Here is an 18,021-nt window from a genome sequence, read left to right on the forward strand (position 1 = left end):
TCATCCTCCTCTTCTGAGGGTCTAGTCATTATGTGAGATTTCCTCTCAATGACTGTGACAACTGAGCTCCCTGAACTATCGCTGTCATCATCAGTACTACTGAACTCAATAAGATCAAACTCATCATCATCATCAGAATCATCTCCAGTGGGAAATGTGTGAACAATCACTCTCTCCTGTTCAAGAGCACTCTCTAGAAATTTTGTGATAATCACCTGACCAGATTCAGACAAAATTACTCTGTAGAGACCCTTTTCATAACCCACAAAAATGCCTCTGGCATTCTTTACCCCACCTGGAGTTTCTGTCCTCACATGAGACCCCAAAACCTTGAAATGGGCAACTGAAGGTTTTCTATGGAACAGTTTCTCTAAAGGAGAACATCCCAACTCTTTCGAAACCTTCCTCAACCACGTATAAGTGTATGACATCAGTTACTCCGCCCAGAATTCATTTGGCAGATGCGAACTAAGCAATTGCGCATGCATTCCCTTTTGCAATTCTTTGTTCACCCTAACACAGACACATTTCTTCCATGCTTCTTCGGAACTAGCAATCTTGTGTCTTATCCCTCTCTCCTGCAGGAACCTCTAGAAATCCTGTAAAAGAAATAGTGGCTTCTCATCTGTACAAAGACAAGCAATATTAGCATCATGCATATTCTTAACCTTGTCACAAAACTCTTTAAACCTTTCTAAGGCTTCTTTTGGTTTCTCCAAAACATAAATCCAGACATAATTTGTGAAAGAATCCACACACACAAGGTAATATTTTGCATTGCCTCTAGATGGTGCTAGAGGACCAATCACATCAGCATACACCCGCTGAAATGCTCTGTCGACCCTCGAGGTCACCTGCTTGGTGTTCTTCTTGGTTACACCTGCAAAAGAGATTACGTTAGAGTCACAAGAATTACATTTCATGTAATCACTTTGATCAAAAGTCAACAAATACAGTCCATCTTTCTCTTTGGCAGAAAGATACAACTCTCCATCTTTGTAGATCTCGCAGCTATCAGCATCATAGGACAGTTTTAGTCCCTTCTTAGCAATCTGTGAAACGCTCAGCAGATTGAACTTCAACTCTGGAACCAAATAAACATCGCTTATAGTCAAGTTCAGACTTTCAAGATACACAGTTCCAATCCCGGTCGCTTCCAATTTCTGACCGTTGGCTTGTTGCACAGCGAAGCTTTGCTTCGTAAACGTCGAAAATAGTCCTCTGTGTGGAGACATATGAACGGTGGCTCCAGTATCGATGACGAAGAAGTTCCCCGCTTCTAGTGTGGCTTTTAGCGACATCAAAGCCTTTGCAGTCTTCGCCTTTGAGATGGTATTACTTTTGCCTGACGCCTCAGACTTTGTAGAGCTCGCCTTGGCTCCTTTCTGCTGACGTGGCTTCTCACGGTTCCTCTGAAGATGCCCAGTTTGGCCACAATTGTAACATCGGACAACGTTTAACGCTACTGCATTTTCTCCAGTAGCAACAGCAGTGGGGGCGTTAGAACTCCATTCTTCCCTCCCCCTATCTTTCACTTCCAGTGCTGCAAGTCTGTCATGTTCATTAAGAATCACGGCATACACCCTCTCAGAGGTCAAATCGTTCACTGGAAGGGAACCAAGCTGACTGGCAACGGTTTTGTAAGTCCGATTCAGGCTGTTTATCACCATGAAGTAAAACACTTCCTCCTGCAAACGGAAATTGCGTTCCACCATCTGTTGACGCAGATATTTCATTTCCGTCAGGTGCGCTTGAACATCTCCATCAGGCGCAAGCCTCAGATTGGTCAGCTTCTCAAAATACAGCAACGCTGAAGAACCTGCATCTCTCTGATGTGTCCTTCACAGCGTGTCCCAAAGCTCTCGTGCGTATTGTAAATCCTGAATATGCACAAGCTGGGAATCTGAAACACACAGAATTATAGCCGTCCTGGCTCTCACATTCTGTGACTCCCAAGCACGTGTTGGTGCTGCAGGGATGGGGTTCTCAATCACCTCAAACAGTCTCTGATTCTGCAACAGGGCCTTCATCTTAATAGACCAAGATGAATAATTGTCATTAGCTAAAAGGGGTGGGCTAGGCAGGGCTCCCCCTTTCTTGGCATCCATTTTGAGTCCTTGCATTAAGACTCACTCTCTCAAGCAGCTAAAATCCAATAGCTGGTTGTTTACGCTCTTGCCACATGGCAGCTCTGAACGCTAGCTGCTTCGGAAAGTCCCTTTCCAACAGTTCATGAGATACTGTAGCCAAAACATTCCATTGTTTTCGCTCCTCTCTCATGCACAGCCTTACTGTAAGTTTCCACTTCACTGACGAGCGTTGCTTAGCAACAGTGCATTCCTTTCTTGTACAGGAAACCACAAGAATCTCTGGAATGCAAGCCTCTTCCCACTCAGAGCTGTTTTTCCCAAACGCTGCTCCCATGAACCAGAGAATAACTCAATCTGCGTTCACTCTTTTAAGCCCGAAATTTCTCATACCTTGGGCTCCGTGGCTTGGCTGTCACTTCGTCTGGTCAGCTTCTGGCTGTAGGCTGTAGGTGCAGAGGACCAACCTTTCATTGCAGACTTCCATGGAGCGATGAAAACAGCAGCTCTGCTACCACTGTTGTTCAGAACCATCCTCTGCTACCACTGTTGGAATTCTGCCTGGGTCAGAGGAATGTGCCACAACGTAGGCACCGGCAGATATTCCTTGTCGACCTCCCCGCTGCTACTCCTGGCAGATAAGCAGGCGAGGTCTCGGCAATTCTTCCCAGAAGTATGAGAAGAACACACCGTTCCTTCTCTCTCCCCTTTGGTATCCCCAGGGAGGGGAAAGAAGCAGACAGAAAACTATTTACATTCTTTATTTCTGTCTCTTACATCAGTACAGAGAAACATGTCTGCACATGTAAGTAAGTCTGCAGTAAGAATAAACTCCCCTCATGTACTTCCAGTACGGGTCATATGACACACACACACTGAGCTAACATCCGGTGCTCAGTACAGAATGGACTGCCCCTTTGTTCCCATGGCAACAGTCACAAACATCCTGTTTGGCTTTGCAGCCACCTGCAGCTGACTGAGCTGCTAGAGCCTTTGCTTGCTGCTGCATTGCTGCTTTATGGTAACAACGGGCAGGGGTACCTTTACCTTTATATTAAAATTAAATCCAACCATTAAAGGGCGGCTTGTCTATTAGAAGCAACTCTTTGGTCCTGCTAGCAGTTCCATCAACAGCCAAAGTTTACTGTGCAACAGGGCAGAGTAGGGCCTTCTCTGTTATCACACCGCATATGGCAGTTCATTTGAATGAACATGTCGCGAGTCTTGACAGCAAGTCTTGTTCCCCTGATTCTTTAAGATATTGCAGCCCTGGCCCAGGGCTGGGATTCCACGATAGGGTTAGACAATTTAAGACCCTGGACTTAAAGATTTTGCAGGGCCTCCAGGGCCAGCCCAGTCATAAGGATGGCTGAAGCAGCCACCTCAGGTGTCAGAATCCACAGGGTCCTGCAGTGGCTTCTTCCGGTGAGATCTCATGGCCATGGGCAGCACCTCCCTGTTTCGCCTCAAGCAGCAAAATGGGACTGGACAGGCTGCCCCGGAGGGCTCTCCCTTTAGATAGTCATGTGAATTCCTTTGGTTCCCAAGCACACAATTAGCATTCCTCTTCTTCCCCAGTTCACTGCAATTTCATGCTTCAGAACAACTTCTACATAGCTAAAAATAAAAAATAGTATCATTATCTTAACCAGAAGGTTCCCAGGGTGCCACACAATGAATTAAAATACAATACAGCAATATTACATAAAAATAATTAACATAACAGCAGTCCAGCTTCAAAAGAAGCCACTTTTTAAACCAACCACCTCCATGGCCTGATGGAAGAAATGCATCTTTGCCTGACATCTAAAAACAGTGAACACGTTCAGTAGTCTCATCTCCAGTGGGAGGGAGTTCCAGTGAGCAAACCAAGAAGAATCCCAACAGGTGAGGAAGAGCCAGCCCACAGCAGAGCTGCTCCCCTCCTCAGCTGGAGCATTTGTGCAATCGACGGCCTGGGTTATGGAGGTGGGCGAGGCTCATGCCACTGCCCAGGATTGAAGGCTACCTCAAGGATAGTACCACATACAATACAGAACCCAATTTGACCAGCAGTGCATGCGAGTGGAGGGCTGTGGGACCTGTGCCATGGCTTCTTGTACTCCTCGGGTTCCCAGGAGTGTGTTTACTTGGGGCTTTTGTTCATTGCCAGGACCAGCAAGACTAGCAGGGCTCAGGCTGCCCACCCTGCCCAGGAAGAATCAGCCCGGACTCTGCAGGAGAAGGAGCTTTACCTCACTATCCTTTTAAAGTGTTTGGAGACTCTTAGAGATAAGGAGATGTCCAGATTATATATCTGGACTTGAAAAGGGCTTTTGACAAAGTCTCTCATCAAGGGCTCCTGAGAAAACCAGCAGTCATGAAATAAAAGGACATGAATGTGGATATGGTGAGGAGTTATGAGTGCCATTTTTTTGGCTCTGAAAGGTTGCTAAAGTCCATCCCTCCTGATCAGAAACAAAATAGAGAGGTAAAAGTGGTCAGTAAATAATTTGTGCTGAGTTGAGTAGCATCTTTCAGCTCCCATGAGCACAAATGCGGGTGCACACATGCTGCCTCCCATAAGTAGCAGAATATGCCACAAATGTGCTTTACCCACAGGGTCACGTAGATGTGCATTGTGGGGATGGGTGGTATAAACATCTGTCCGCCACCTGGCTGTGTATCCATAGCCCTGTATGAAAGGAGGGGAGGGGCTGGCCAGAGCTCCGTGGCAGAAGGCCTGTTCTGCTTGCAATGTCCTCGGGTCCATCAGGCCTCCATCATCTCTGGTTAGAACAATCTCAGGGGGAGAGTCTGGAAGAGACCCGAGGTGCTTGTGAGCTAGCACCAACCAGAGCAGAAAATACTAGGCTTGATGGACCCATCTTCTGACTTTGTACAGACACATTCATACTAAGAACTTGGAGCTAAGAGGTTTACAGTCAGTGCACTGCAAGAGAAATGTCACCCTGGTGTTGACAGGTGCCCTCAAAATTGTGAAAAGCAAGTGCAGGCAGCTGACATGTCACAGAACTGCCAGCCAATAGCTTCTTCTCAGAGAGGGAAGTTATAAATAGCCTGGTTACTGGGTGAAATGATTGCGAGGTTTGTTCTGCTTCTTGCTGTGGGAGGGAGAACAAGTGAGGCAGCAGAACTGGCAGGGCCTTATCAGACAGGGTGGCTTTGCAGCAGGAAAAGAGAGGGGAGAACCTAAAGTGCCACTTTTGGTTTGTCAAACATTTGCCAACTGCTCCCTTGCTGTACCAGACCCGTCACAAACTCACATCACAGACTGGGAAACAGTTCAGTCAGTAAGGAGTGGCACATCTAGCAAACTAGAGAGGTGCCCTAAATATTGGACAAATATTGGACGCAGCATTCTGCTCGGTTTAGATCTCCTGGCTTTCAAGAGCTGATGCCAAGCCCCAGGCAACTGTTATGCCAGCCAGGGAACATTGCTGGAGAAAGTAAATCGCAGTTGCTTGAAAAGCACTCCCAACTTTCTCTCTGACTGGAAAAATGGAGGCTGTGGCACTAGGAGAGTAGAGCAAACCACATAGGGAAACTAGTAATGGCTGGAAAGGTGGCATTTGAGCCATCAGCTTCCTAACCCAGGTGCCATCCACACAGAAGTCCCCTTTATTTGTGGTGCATCGCTGGACTGGCATTTTTTGCCAAGGCAACTGCTGCTCATAGGACACACGCAGCGGAACATGCCTGGGCTTCCTTTTGTGCCATGTTTCTAGGAACAGGTCCAGGCTGTAAAGCTCTGTGTCCAAGCACCTCCCCCGCCAGTGCTTTCCCCACAAAAACCACTCTTTATTGCTGAATCAGAGAAAATGGCAACCCATGGAAAAACTCCCATGGCTGTTTGCTCTGATTCAGCAGTAAAGAGCAGGTTTTCCTGGGGAAAACAGTGGAGGACAAAAAAAGCGCTTGGAAATGGACTGAGAAAGTGTGGGCCTTTGTCTAGAAAGCCCAGGACAAAAGATTTGTGTGGATGCACCCTGAGTCTCCCCTGTTTGTAACACTGTTGCATGCCACTGCAATATGCAATGAAAAGTGTCAGGGCCTTAAGTAATGCACACAAAATCAAGTGGGTGGTGCCTGAAAGGTCACTTTAAAAAAAAGAATCATTTACCTGCATGTTCTCCTCCATGTCTGCACAAGACTAATCATGCAAGTTAATAAAGAGTGTGATCTCCCCATTGACTGGCTAATTCCCCAGAAATGACCTGTGGGAGAAATATTCTGTCTACCAAGGACCCTTTTACTCCGCCTTGCCATTTTGGGGGAACCAGGCTCTTTATCTCAATTTAAGTTGATGGAAAAGAAAGACTTGATTAGATCCCCAGCGGTTGGGGTGGGGTGAGAAGCCCCACCAAGATTTATTGGGGCAAAGGGCTCCTTGGCATGTGTTGGGATTAATATACCACCACAATCATGTTCCTACCACAGCCGCAAATTTAATTCCTCCACCAAAAAAATGAAATGCGAAGGTTTGGGAGGAAGGCACAAGTGCAGGTGAACACAACAAGAAGCAGCGTCCACAAAACATGCAAAATCTGACCATCAGGAAAGTAAAATGGAGGATAAAACTTCATTCCTATAGATTCCAGCTCTTTGAAGTTAAAAGTCAAGGAAGGTGGGGGTAAAGGGCACCAAATTGATTCTGCAAGATTGGAACTATTCCTGTGGTAATAGTAACAATTGCACATCACTGGTTCATATGAAAATCCACAGAGAAAGAGAAATGCAGCCAGTAAAAAGAAATCGGCCCAAAAGAAGTACAAAGAACAATGGAATAAATGAGCAAAAGTGGCCGTACAGTGGTACCTCAGGTTACATACGCTTCAAGTTACATACGCTTCAGGTTACACACTCCACTAACCCAGAAATAGTGCTTCAGGTTAAGAACTTTGCTTCAGGATAAGAACAGAAATCAGGCTCCAGCAGCGCAGCGGCAGCAGGAGGCCCCATTAGCTAAAGTGGTGCTTCAGGTTAAGAACAGTTTCAGGTTAAGAACGGACCTCCGGAACAAATTAAGTACTTAACCTGAGGTACCACTGTATTATTATTGGTTGGGCTGTGGGTCATCAAGTGCTTCATCAGCAGGCAGGAAACAATAGTACCAGGAAAAGCGTGGGTTGAACCTGAGGGCACCAGACAAGTCAGAAGATGGCTGTTGAGCATGTGGGCGAGGGATCCAATTGTGGATGGGCAGCTCCGATTCTCTGTCCGATGCAGATGATCTGTGTTCTCTAAAGCAGGCAACTGAAGTCGGGACATTCTGTTCCAGGAGAGGCAAGCATCACATGGGTCTGCTGGCTTCTGGCCATGCTATTCACAGGCTACTGAATAATACAACTTCTGCTCCTTGGCTTAAATTGGCACAAGGGGAATACAAAAGTGGCAAGTGACGCAGAGTTTCTTGGAGCAGCTTGCGTGGGGATTTGTGGGCGGTTGTGCTGGTGCTTTACCTGCTTGACAGCTGGTGGGATAAGTCCCACAATTGGAATGTAATAATGGAGGGATACAATCTATTTCAGAGAAACAGACCAGACAAGAAAGGAGGAGGAGTGGCGTTATATGTCAGGGATGTGTATACTTGTGAAGAGATCCAAGATTTAGAACCTCAAAGCCAAAGTGAGAGCATTTGGGTCAAAATTAAGGGAGAGAAGAGTAACAGTGACCTCATTGTGGGAGTTTACTATAGATCCCCAAGCCAAACGGAGGACATAGATGATGCCTTCCTGGAACAGATGGCCAAGCATGCAAAAGGAAGGGAGATAGTAGTAATGGGGGACTTCAGTTACCCCAATATTTGTTGGATGTCAAACTCACCCAAGAGCATAAGGTCAAACAGATTCCTCACTGGCCTTGCAGACAACTTCATTGTCCAGAAAGTGGGAGAAGCAACAAGAGGAACAGCCATTTTAGATCTGGTCCTAACCAATGTTGATGACCTGGTTAGTGGGGTAGAAGTGGAAGGATGATTAGGCGCGAGTGATCATGCTCTTCTGAAGTTTACTATACAGTGGAAAGGAGCAGCAAAGCATACTAGGACTCAATTTCTTGACTTTAAGAAAGCCGACTTCATAAAACCTAGGGAAGTGCTGGGTGAGATCCCATGGACAGTAATACTAAAAGGAAAGGGAGTTCATGATGGCTGGGAATTTGTTAAGAGGGAGATAGTAAAAGCACAACTTCAGGCAATACCAATGAGACGGAAACATGGAAGGTGCCTAAAGAAGCCAGGGTGGCTATCTAAAGAACTTTTAACTGAGTTAAGATTAAAAAAGGATGTGTACAAAAAATGGAAAAGGGGGGAACCACCAAAGAGGAATTCAAACAAATAGCCAGCACGTGTAGACACAAAGTCAGAAAAGCTAAAGCACAGAATGAACTCAGGCTTGCTAGAGAGGTTAAAAGCAACAAAAAAGGCTTTTATGGGTATGTTTGTAGCAAAAGGAAGAACAAAGAAACAGTGGGGTCACTCAGAGGAGAAGATGGTGAAATGCAAACAGGGGACACAGAAAGGGCTGAACTCCTCAATGCCTTCTTTGCCTCAGTTGTCTCCAATAAAGAAAACAATGCCCGACCTGAAGAATTTGGAGCAAATGATTCAGCAGAGGAAACACAGCCCAGAATAACTAAGGAGATAGTACAAGAATACTTGGCTAGTCTAGATGTATTCAAGTCTCCAGGACCAGATGAACTGCATCCAAGAGTATTAAAAGAACTGGCAGATGCGATCTCAGAACCACTGGCAGTCATCTTTGAGAATTCCTGGAGAACAGGCGAAGTCCCGGCAGACTGGAGGAGGGCAAATGTTGTCCCTATTTTCAAAAAGGGGAAAAGAGAGGACCCAAATAATTACCGCCCAGTCAGTCTGACATCAATACCAGGGAAGATTCTGGAGCAGATCATTAAGCAAACAGTCTGTGAGCACCTAGAAAGGAATGCTGTGATCACCAATAGTCAGCATGGATTTCTGAAAAATAAGTCATGTCAGACTAACCTGATCACGTTTTTTGACACAATTACAAGCCTGGTAGATGAAGGGAACGCAGTGGATGTAGCCTACCTTGATTTCAGCAAGGCATTTGACAAGGTGCCCCATGATATTCTTGCAAAGAAGCTGGTAAAATGCGGTCTTGACTATGCTACCACTCAGTGGATTTGTAACTGGCTGACTGACCGAACCCAAAGGGTGCTCATCAATGGTTCCTCTTCATCCTGGAGAAGAGTGACTAGTGGGGTGCCACAGGGTTCTGTCTTGGGCCCGGTCTTATTCAACATCTTTATCAACGACTTGGATGATGGACTCAAGGGCATCCTGATCAAATTTGCAGATGACACCAAACTGGGAGGGGTGGCTAACACCCCAGAGGACAGGATCACACTTCAAAACGACCTTGACAGATTTGAGAACTGGGCCAAAACAAACAAGATGATTTTTAACAGGGAGAAATGTAAAGTATTGCACTTGGGCCAAAAAAATGAGAGGCACAAATACAAGATGGGTGACACCTGGCTTGAGAGCCGTACATGTGAAAAGGATCTAGGAGTCTTGGTTGACCACAAACTTGACATGAGCCAACAGTGTGACGCGGCAGCTAAAAAAGCCAATGCAATTCTGGGCTGCATCAATAGGAGTATAGCATCTAGATCAAGGGAAGTAATAGTGCCACTGTATTCTGCTCTGGTCAGACCTCACCTGGAGTACTGTGTCCAGTTCTGGGCACCACAGTTCAAGAAGGACACTGACAAACTGGAACGTGTCCAGAGGAGGGCAACCAAAATGGTCAAAGGCCTGGAAACGATGCCTTATGAGGAACGGCTAAGGGAGCTGGGCATGTTTAGCCTGGAGAAGAGGAGGTTAAGGGGTGATACGATAGCCATGTTCAAATATATAAAAGGATGTCACATAGAGGAGGGAGAAAGGTTGTTTTCTGCTGCTCCAGAGAAGCGGACACGGAGCAATGGATCCAAACTACAAGAAAGAAGATTCCACCTGACAGTAAGAGCTGTTTGACAGCGGAATTTGCTGCCAAGGAGTGTGGTGGAGTCTCCTTCTTTGGAGGTCTTTAAGCAGAGGCTTGACAACCATATGTCAGGAGTGCTCTGATGGTGTTTCCTGCTTGGCAGGGGGTTGGACTCTCAATGGCCCTTGTGGTCTCTTCCAACTCTATGATTCTCTGGACCCCCAGTGGAGCCGCCTGTCTTCATGCCTATTTGCACAAAGAGCAATTTTATGTGACCACAGTGACATGATGAATGGAGAGGTGGCAGGGACCCATGTTGGGTTGAGCATGGGATGAAGCAGTCATGTGCTCTTTGTCAGGATGTATCCAGGGGGAAACCTCTAGAACCCCTCCCTGGATTCAGAAAATCTCACTACTGGCCAGCTGCCAATCTCCTCTTCTTGGGCGCTGGTTCTTGGTGGATTTTTTTCTTGGTTAGGGATTTTGTAAGCAGAGGCTGCATGGCTAACTCTCAGGGATGTTTTGAGGGGTGACTTTCCTGTCTTGGCAATAGGCTGGGCTCCACGACCTTGTTGGTCTGCAGTGTGTGTGTGTGTGTGTGTGTGTGTGTGTGTGTGCGCGCGCGCAGTGCCGGATTTATGTATAAACTAAACAAGCTCTAGCTTAGGGCCCCACTCTCTTGGGGACCACCAAAAAATTTAAAGGAAAAAAAACCTGGATGTACATTTCCAAAATATAAGATAAAAAACAAATAAAATAAAACCTACATACAGCAACAGTGTTTTGTGTTGTGTAGGCTCCTATATGTTATGTGCAAATGGCGGCTTTAGATACCTATTAGGTCCATAAATTACCATATAGCATATATTCAACACAAAAAACAGCAACAATTTGTTGTTGACAAAGCTGGACATATAAAGGCCCCATTACCTTCAGTAGCTGAGGGCCTCATCAAATCTAAATCCGGACATGTGTGTGTGTCTATCTGTACTTTATAATCTCTTTTATATTCTTGCAAACTAAGAGTGGACTCAAGTCCATGAACATTTCTGCCATCATAAATTTGTTAGTCTTTAACATGCTATATAGGACTCTTTGTTGTTTTTACTTGGAAACTCAGGAATTTATTTTCAGTACTGGGACTTAATGGAGCACAGTAATCCACTCCTGCTTAGCCAACGCTTTCTTTACTGGACCAGAGGCGGAGGCATGCTGTTGATTCTGTTTACAGTAAAAATAAAAATAAAAGGGGTAGTCCTTTTAATTCAAATGGGAATCTAGATTCTGCCCCCCCCCCCCAAGCCAGATAGTTAGGTCATGCAGCTTCTCTTCTTTAAAACAGTTTGGGGCAATTTTTGATGGACTTCTTTCCTTCCCATTTTGAGAGCGGAAAGTGCAACCAGACTGGCACATGCCACTCCAGTCTCCACAAGCGGTGCAAGATTCTAGGGATTCCAGGCAGTGTTGTGTTTCAAGGCACAGCAAATATGAGTGTCTTTAAGAAGTATGGTTTAATTGACACAACTTTACACCTAGAGCCTTCAGTGTTGCCCCTCTCATAGCTTCATCCAGCTTGGGTCTAAAGCAGCCTCCAGCCATGGTCCCTGGTCTCTGGGCGCAGCCTCCCCCAGCCAATGCTGCATGTGAGTTCTTCTTAACCCTGTTCCCCCCACCAACCCATAACAATACAAATAGACAGCAAAGCAATTGTGCAAGTTTCGACTTTACTAAGATGATTTCTAAAAGCTTCAAAAAGTAGATTAAGATAGATAACCTAAGGAGGGGTTTTAGAAACCACTGCACTGTCTCTTTCTGTTTGCTTTTTTCTTTCTCTCCCCACCCCTCTCCCCACTCCTTTTGACACCATCTCATAGTTGCTTGTTCTCCTCAAGTTCAACTTCACCAGAAGCTGATGGAGCTGCCTGAAGAGGTAGAATTTTAAAGATAAAAAATAGTTTGTTGTGACAGCAATTTGATCAGTCTGGAGCTGCTGCTGCTTGTCTTCAGACCTCTCCACATGCAATGCCCTGACCAAAGCTGCATGTTGGCTAATCTTAAAGTGGGGAGGAGCTGCTGCACAAAAGAGCTGGATGGCTTCAAAATGCCCAAGTCAAGGCGGAGGAGGAGGTCACAGTGGCCATGGTTAAGTGGACACAAGACTTTGGATATTCAATAACCATGCCACAGTGGGAAAATTTGTGGGGAAAATCGTTGGAAATTGGAAATTTACAAATTGCTATGTCTTAAGAGAGAATTTTCTAAAAATGCAACACTTATGGTATCTAACACCTTGGAAACTGTCGAAGATGTACAAAAGTGTCCCAAGCAACTGCTGGAGATGTGGAGACACTTTCTATCACATGTGGTGGCTGTGTAAAAAAATCCAGGCATTTTGGGAGAGTATCCACTTAGAACTACAAAAAATGATAAAGATTTCCTTTATGAGAAAACCAGAAGCTTATCTTCTGGGGATTACAGATTTGGATATTCCACAAAAAATGAAAGGTATTTTTTTATATGCCACAGTGGCAGCAAGAGTTCTTATCGCTACAAAATGGAAGAGTGATGAAATCCCCTCTATTCATGAATGGATCTAAAAGCTAACAGAATATGCAGAGTTAGACTGTCTATCAGAAAAAATAAAGAACAACCCAAAACAGGAATTTGTCTCAAAATGGGAAGTCTTCAAAGCAACTATAACAGTTTAAACTCTGTCGCAGCATTTGAATAACTTTGGTAGTAGCTTTAAGAAAGATATGAGACCTAAGATAAACCAATAATTAGTTAATCTATGATAAAAGTGTGTATTGGCAACAGATAATATATAATTGAAATAAGGAATAGACGGGAGGTCAGGTCTGTAGTTCAAGAACCACTTTTTGCTTTATTGATTTGTAATTAATATTGTCTTTATCACTGTTTTTATTTGCATTTTTGTTTTGTTTTTTCCTTTTTTGGTGTATCAAAAACAACAACAACAACAACTACAACAACAACAGCATGCCCACCCAGTTAGGCTCCTGATTATTGCAACTGCAATAGTTTGTGGAGATTTCTCTATGTTTATATTTCACCATGTCTTCAAAAAAGGGAAGCTCTTTGTGTGCTGCTACCAGGTACCTCAGTATTTGAAGTCAAAAGGAGACAGACCTGCTTCAAAACTGGAATACTGGTGCAGCAGGAGAGATCCACAGCTGAGCAGATTACGATCCTTCATGCCTGTTTGTACCTTTCAGAACATCGAGCTGAAGGTGGAAGTGGAAAGCCTGAAGCAAGAGCTCCAGGAGAAGCAACAAAGCTTGGACCAAGCCCGGTAAGAGGTGGTACAGATGGATCTGCAGAGCCCGGTTCACACACATCCCACCCTTAGGAATGCACACACACACACACGTGTGTGTGTGTGTGTGTGTGTGTGCATGCACACAAAGAGAGTTTACTGGGCCCTTCTGTTTATCTCCTGCACTACACCAAGGTCACAATCCTGTGTTCACATTTGAGTTCCCATTGAAAAGAAAATCCAGATCTGGATTTTCTTTAATTTAGCATGCAAACCAAGTTTCTTGCTTTGTCACTAAGGGTGGATCTAAACATGGGGGTGAAAATGCTATTAAAAAGTCAGAAATCAGATCGTTTCAACAAAAGAAAAAAATCTCTATGGAAAATTGTGTTTTAAAATTTCCTGTTCTCTGGTGCCATCTGGTGTTGCATGTTTATAGCACATTCAAATGGCTGTTTCTTTACTAATGTAGCTGAGTCCCAAGATGCCTGTTATTGCTCATGTAGAGCTAAACAGTCAGAGTCAGATGCCTCAGGTATTCAGAATGTTGTCATTTCTATTGAATCCCAAGGCAACTGGGAGGTTTCTTTGGACTGGGTTCAACTAAATAGTTGTGTTAGCATGGCAGGGCTTCCCTGCTCTGCTCCCCCTGGCCCCCTCCCCCCAAATCAGCTCTGCGGGGAGAAGAGGGTAAATCTTTCCCCCTCCTGGTAAGCAGCCTTAGTGCAACATTGAATTCCATCCTTTGTTTTTAAAGAGGTCAATAAAACATAAGCTCTGGGGACAATTTTCATTTTTTATTTTTTTAAAATAATTTTTATTAACCGACCAATCAAATCAAATCACATCACATAAATTCCGAATTACAAAGCCGAATTTTAAATTTTTTGTTGGGGGGACCCATATTTCAAGTTCCGAAGGGGATTACAATCATCTTCTTGCTGCTGTGTTAATATCCACAAATCTGTCCAAATAATGTTCATAATTCTATCCAGTCCTATCTTGCTGTTCTCACATCTCATCTTGTTCGTATATTTTTCTTTTTTTCTTTATGATCTCTTCTGATAATCTCCTTAAGCAGGTAAACACCAGTTATAATCCTGTGTGAATTTTCCGTTCGTCCAATCATCATGTCAAGATGGTTTCTATATATCATCACTTTCATAAATAAGAGCACTCTTTCCATCATCAGTCTCACAAATCTGTCGCCTTCTTTAGTTCCTCTGAGGAGGCTCACCCACAATATGAAAACAGATCTATTCCTCCTCCCAGACATAAGTCTTTCGACAGAACTTGCCAAAATGGTGACACTATTTTTTGCTGCGTCATTCCTCTTATACTTTCCACAATCTCCTTAAAACATGCTTTGGTTAGAAAATTATCTCCACACAGTCTTAAATCCTCAGCTTAACTCATTTAAATGAGCCTGGAGAAGAGGAGGTTAAGGGGTGATATGATAGCCATGTTCAAATATATAAAAGGATGTCACATAGAGGAGGGAGAAAGGTTGTTTTCTGCTGCTCCAGAGAAGCGGACACGAAGCAATGGATCCAAACTACAAGAAAGAAGATTCCACAACAGACAAGCATAGTCAACAACTTACATTGTGGTTTATTCCTAGAGGGGGACCCATAGGGAAAATACAAATCTTGTAAGGTACAATGAGACATGTATATTCATTTCTTAAGTTCTCTCGTCCAGTCTCTGGGGACAGTTTGCAGTCACTAGGATGAAAGCCTTTGATTAAGTCACTGAGTGAAACAAGCAGGCTCTGGGACTCCATTGCTTCTCTTTTCGCAGGGCTGGCGAGCAGAGGGAGCAACTGAACCCTAAAAACATGCTTTCTGGGGGTTGCTCTGCTCTGTTTGAGTTGGCATTGGTGCCCTGGAGTTTGACTGAATAGGTCTAAGATAAATGCACTTTCTGTTCAAAAGCACATTTTCTTTTACCAAGCTGCAGAAGAACTTTGGGTTGGATCCAGATTTAGTCATACTTTAAAGTGGACTCAAGTTTGATTTCTTCCAAGCATTAATGTACAAGGAACGCTTGTGTTAGGTTTGCATGGAAGTAAAACTCAGTGAAATAAATGTAATTTTTTTCTGTGTATCTGTGGTTAGGATTGGGCTATAACCCCAAATTGACAGGTTCCTCAACCCTGGCCTAAGGAGTTTTCAGTATGTGCAAAAACATTTGTCCCTCGTCACTTTGATCTCTCGCTTTGAGCGCACCAAGTTCCCTTGGGCTGGGCTTCTCCATCAAGCCTCGTGTTGTCTCTGCTCTGCCTGCTGGTTGCTCTCTAGGTTCTCAGGCAGAGGCCACTTCCAGCCCTGCTGCATGGCACCCATTTCACGAAAGGGGCCAGTGAGGATCTGAACCTTGGTCTTTCTGCAGGCAAAGCAGTCAGTCTCCACAGAGCCATGGCTCCTCCTTTTCTTGTTAGTATTCCTTCTGCCATGTACTAGGGGTGTTTTTTTCTATATTGCCAACTACTGCTATGAATTTCAGGGCAGCAGCTGGGAACCTGGGTAGTCAGAATGAGGCTAAGATCTCTCACCAGCAACAGAATGAACATGCCTATGAGATCCTGGAGAAGAAAATCCACCTTCTGCAGGAGGTGAGAAAATTCCCTTACAGGGATTTATGTGTGTGTGTTTTGCTAACCATTGTAGTAGGGTACAATCATGAGATCCTGCAAACACAAAAAGTATAATAGAAATAGATTCACCCCAGAAGGGTCAGTATTCAGGTAAAGAAATGACATTCTGGAATGACTGTTACAGTTATGCTATATTATACTCATGTTTTTTATGTTTTGTTTGTGTTTGCTTTGTTTTTCTTTTCTTTCCCCCTTTTTTCTTTCTTTGTGTATTCAGTAGAAATGTTTTTATTCTTTGTTTCATTTGTATTTGCATAATAATTCGATAAAAAAATTCCAAAAGCTTAAATCTTATAATGAGCTCTGTTTAGATTAGCAGCATTTTACAAAGCCTCAGTGAGGGTAACTATCCTGGAAAAAGACAGTTGGGAAATGAGGAAGTTCAGTTCTAGTGTTGGGTATCAGTTTATTCAGGTGTGAGATTTGGGAGTTCCGTGGCTCTCACTTGTGGATTCTGTTCACCCTTGCTCCAAGAATTGCTCCCATCAAAGGCAGTTTATATGCCCCCTCCGTGTTTAAATAGCACATGAGGGGCTGCATGCGTGAGTGCCATCTCTGGCTGCCTGTCCCAAGTGCATCAAAAAGGTGCATTGAATGCATCAAGAGATGTGTGTAGAATCCTCCACATGCTGGAAGAGCCTGATCTCATCAGGATCCCCTCTCAAACGGAATAGCTATGTAACCTTAGGAGTGGTCCTGCATTGTCATGGAACTTGCTATCTAACCCTAATTCAGTTAAATGATGAGGAATATTTGTTTTCTGGAGTAAATATGCTTGCAGCCTAGGAGCTTAATGAAAACCATTACTTCAGTGTACTTACGGCTAGAGAATGGTGTACATGTGAACTCTGACCGCTCCTGGTCACCATTTGTGGTGGATGCAGACTCTGTAGGTACAAAACAGAGGAAGCGATGTATATCCAAGTTGATTTAGGTGGGGTGAAGGGGTCTCATTCTATGATGTGGTTTTGACAGACTAACTGTACTGACATTCCATACTGAATGTTGACTGTAGATTTCACCAATGTGTTCATTCTCAATGTCAAGTGAGAGAATGACTTCAATGAGGTGTTAAAAGCAGTCCAAGCCCCTCTCAGAGCCATCCATCCTGCCTGTGAGCCTTCCCAAGACATTTGTGGCCTGCCAAGTAGGATGAAAATACCAGGTGCCTCCTCTAGAGCAGTTTTCAGGTGACACTTGGGAAAACATTTACAGGGCTCATGTAAATATCCATCACAGTCTTCTGCTGGCCTCCTCCTGATTTCTTCTGAAGAGAAAGAATGAGGTCTCTTTGGTTTGGACACAACAGGAGACATCTAAACTGGAGGCACCTACTCTTTCAGGATTCCTTTGGCTGATTTCATCTCTGATTCTTCCTTTAGGAAGCTCAGTCGGCAAAGACCAAAGCAGAGAGGATGGCAACTATGGCAGAGGTTGAAAAGGATCGCTGTCTGAAACTCACCAAGGAGCTGATGAAGTTCACCAAGCTGCAGGATGAGACCAGGAAAAGCCAGGCTGTTTTGGAAACCTACAGTGCTATGTTGGCTGAGAAAAATAAGTATGTTTCTATGGGTTTAGTTCCACTGATTCGGTTTGTGTCTGCCACCCGTAATGTTAAATCTTCTGAGAAATTTGGGGGATAGGTTTTTTTATTTTCCCCAAAGTTGTGTCAGTTTGCATTTCTTAGTGCAGAAGGTAGAGATCTTTCCTATTTTAATTAATTCAAGTGGGTTCTGGAAGCTTCTCTGTATGAAAGAAACAAGCAGAAGGTTCATTATATTTAGTTATCACTTCAGAGAAGCTGAGTACAGCTGGCTTAAAAGTGGTCCTGTTATCTCTTTCTCTCAAGGTCATGCTGACTATAATAATAGGCCAGAAGGAGCCTGGATTTGCTCTCTTTCCTTTCTTTCTTTCTTTCTTTCTTTCTTTCTTTCTTTCTTTCTCTGCCAGTTCTTTTAATACTCTTGGATGCAGTTCATCTGGCCCTGGAGACTTGAATACATCTAAACTAGCCAAGTATTCTTGTACTAT

At 44.2% G+C, this 18,021-nt stretch overlaps 1 protein-coding gene across 11 annotated transcripts in view; it reads left to right on the plus strand.

The window, feature by feature from the left end:
* Positions 1-18,021, plus strand: part of PDE4DIP (phosphodiesterase 4D interacting protein) — a 105,473-nt gene that overhangs the window by 20,139 nt on the left and 67,313 nt on the right. For all 11 annotated transcript variants that reach the window (XM_083743717.1, XM_083743726.1, XM_083743719.1 and 8 more), the window contains 3 exons: positions 13,294-13,370; positions 15,840-15,948; positions 17,373-17,548. In XM_083743717.1, coding sequence (XP_083599843.1) covers positions 13,294-13,370; positions 15,840-15,948; positions 17,373-17,548 — 362 coding nt within the window. The remainder of the gene's footprint in view (positions 1-13,293; positions 13,371-15,839; positions 15,949-17,372; positions 17,549-18,021) is intronic.

The sequence above is a fragment of the Podarcis gaigeae genome (assembly GCF_964106915.1).
Source record: "Podarcis gaigeae genome assembly, chromosome: 6".
Taxonomy (NCBI): domain Eukaryota; kingdom Metazoa; phylum Chordata; class Lepidosauria; order Squamata; family Lacertidae; genus Podarcis; species Podarcis gaigeae.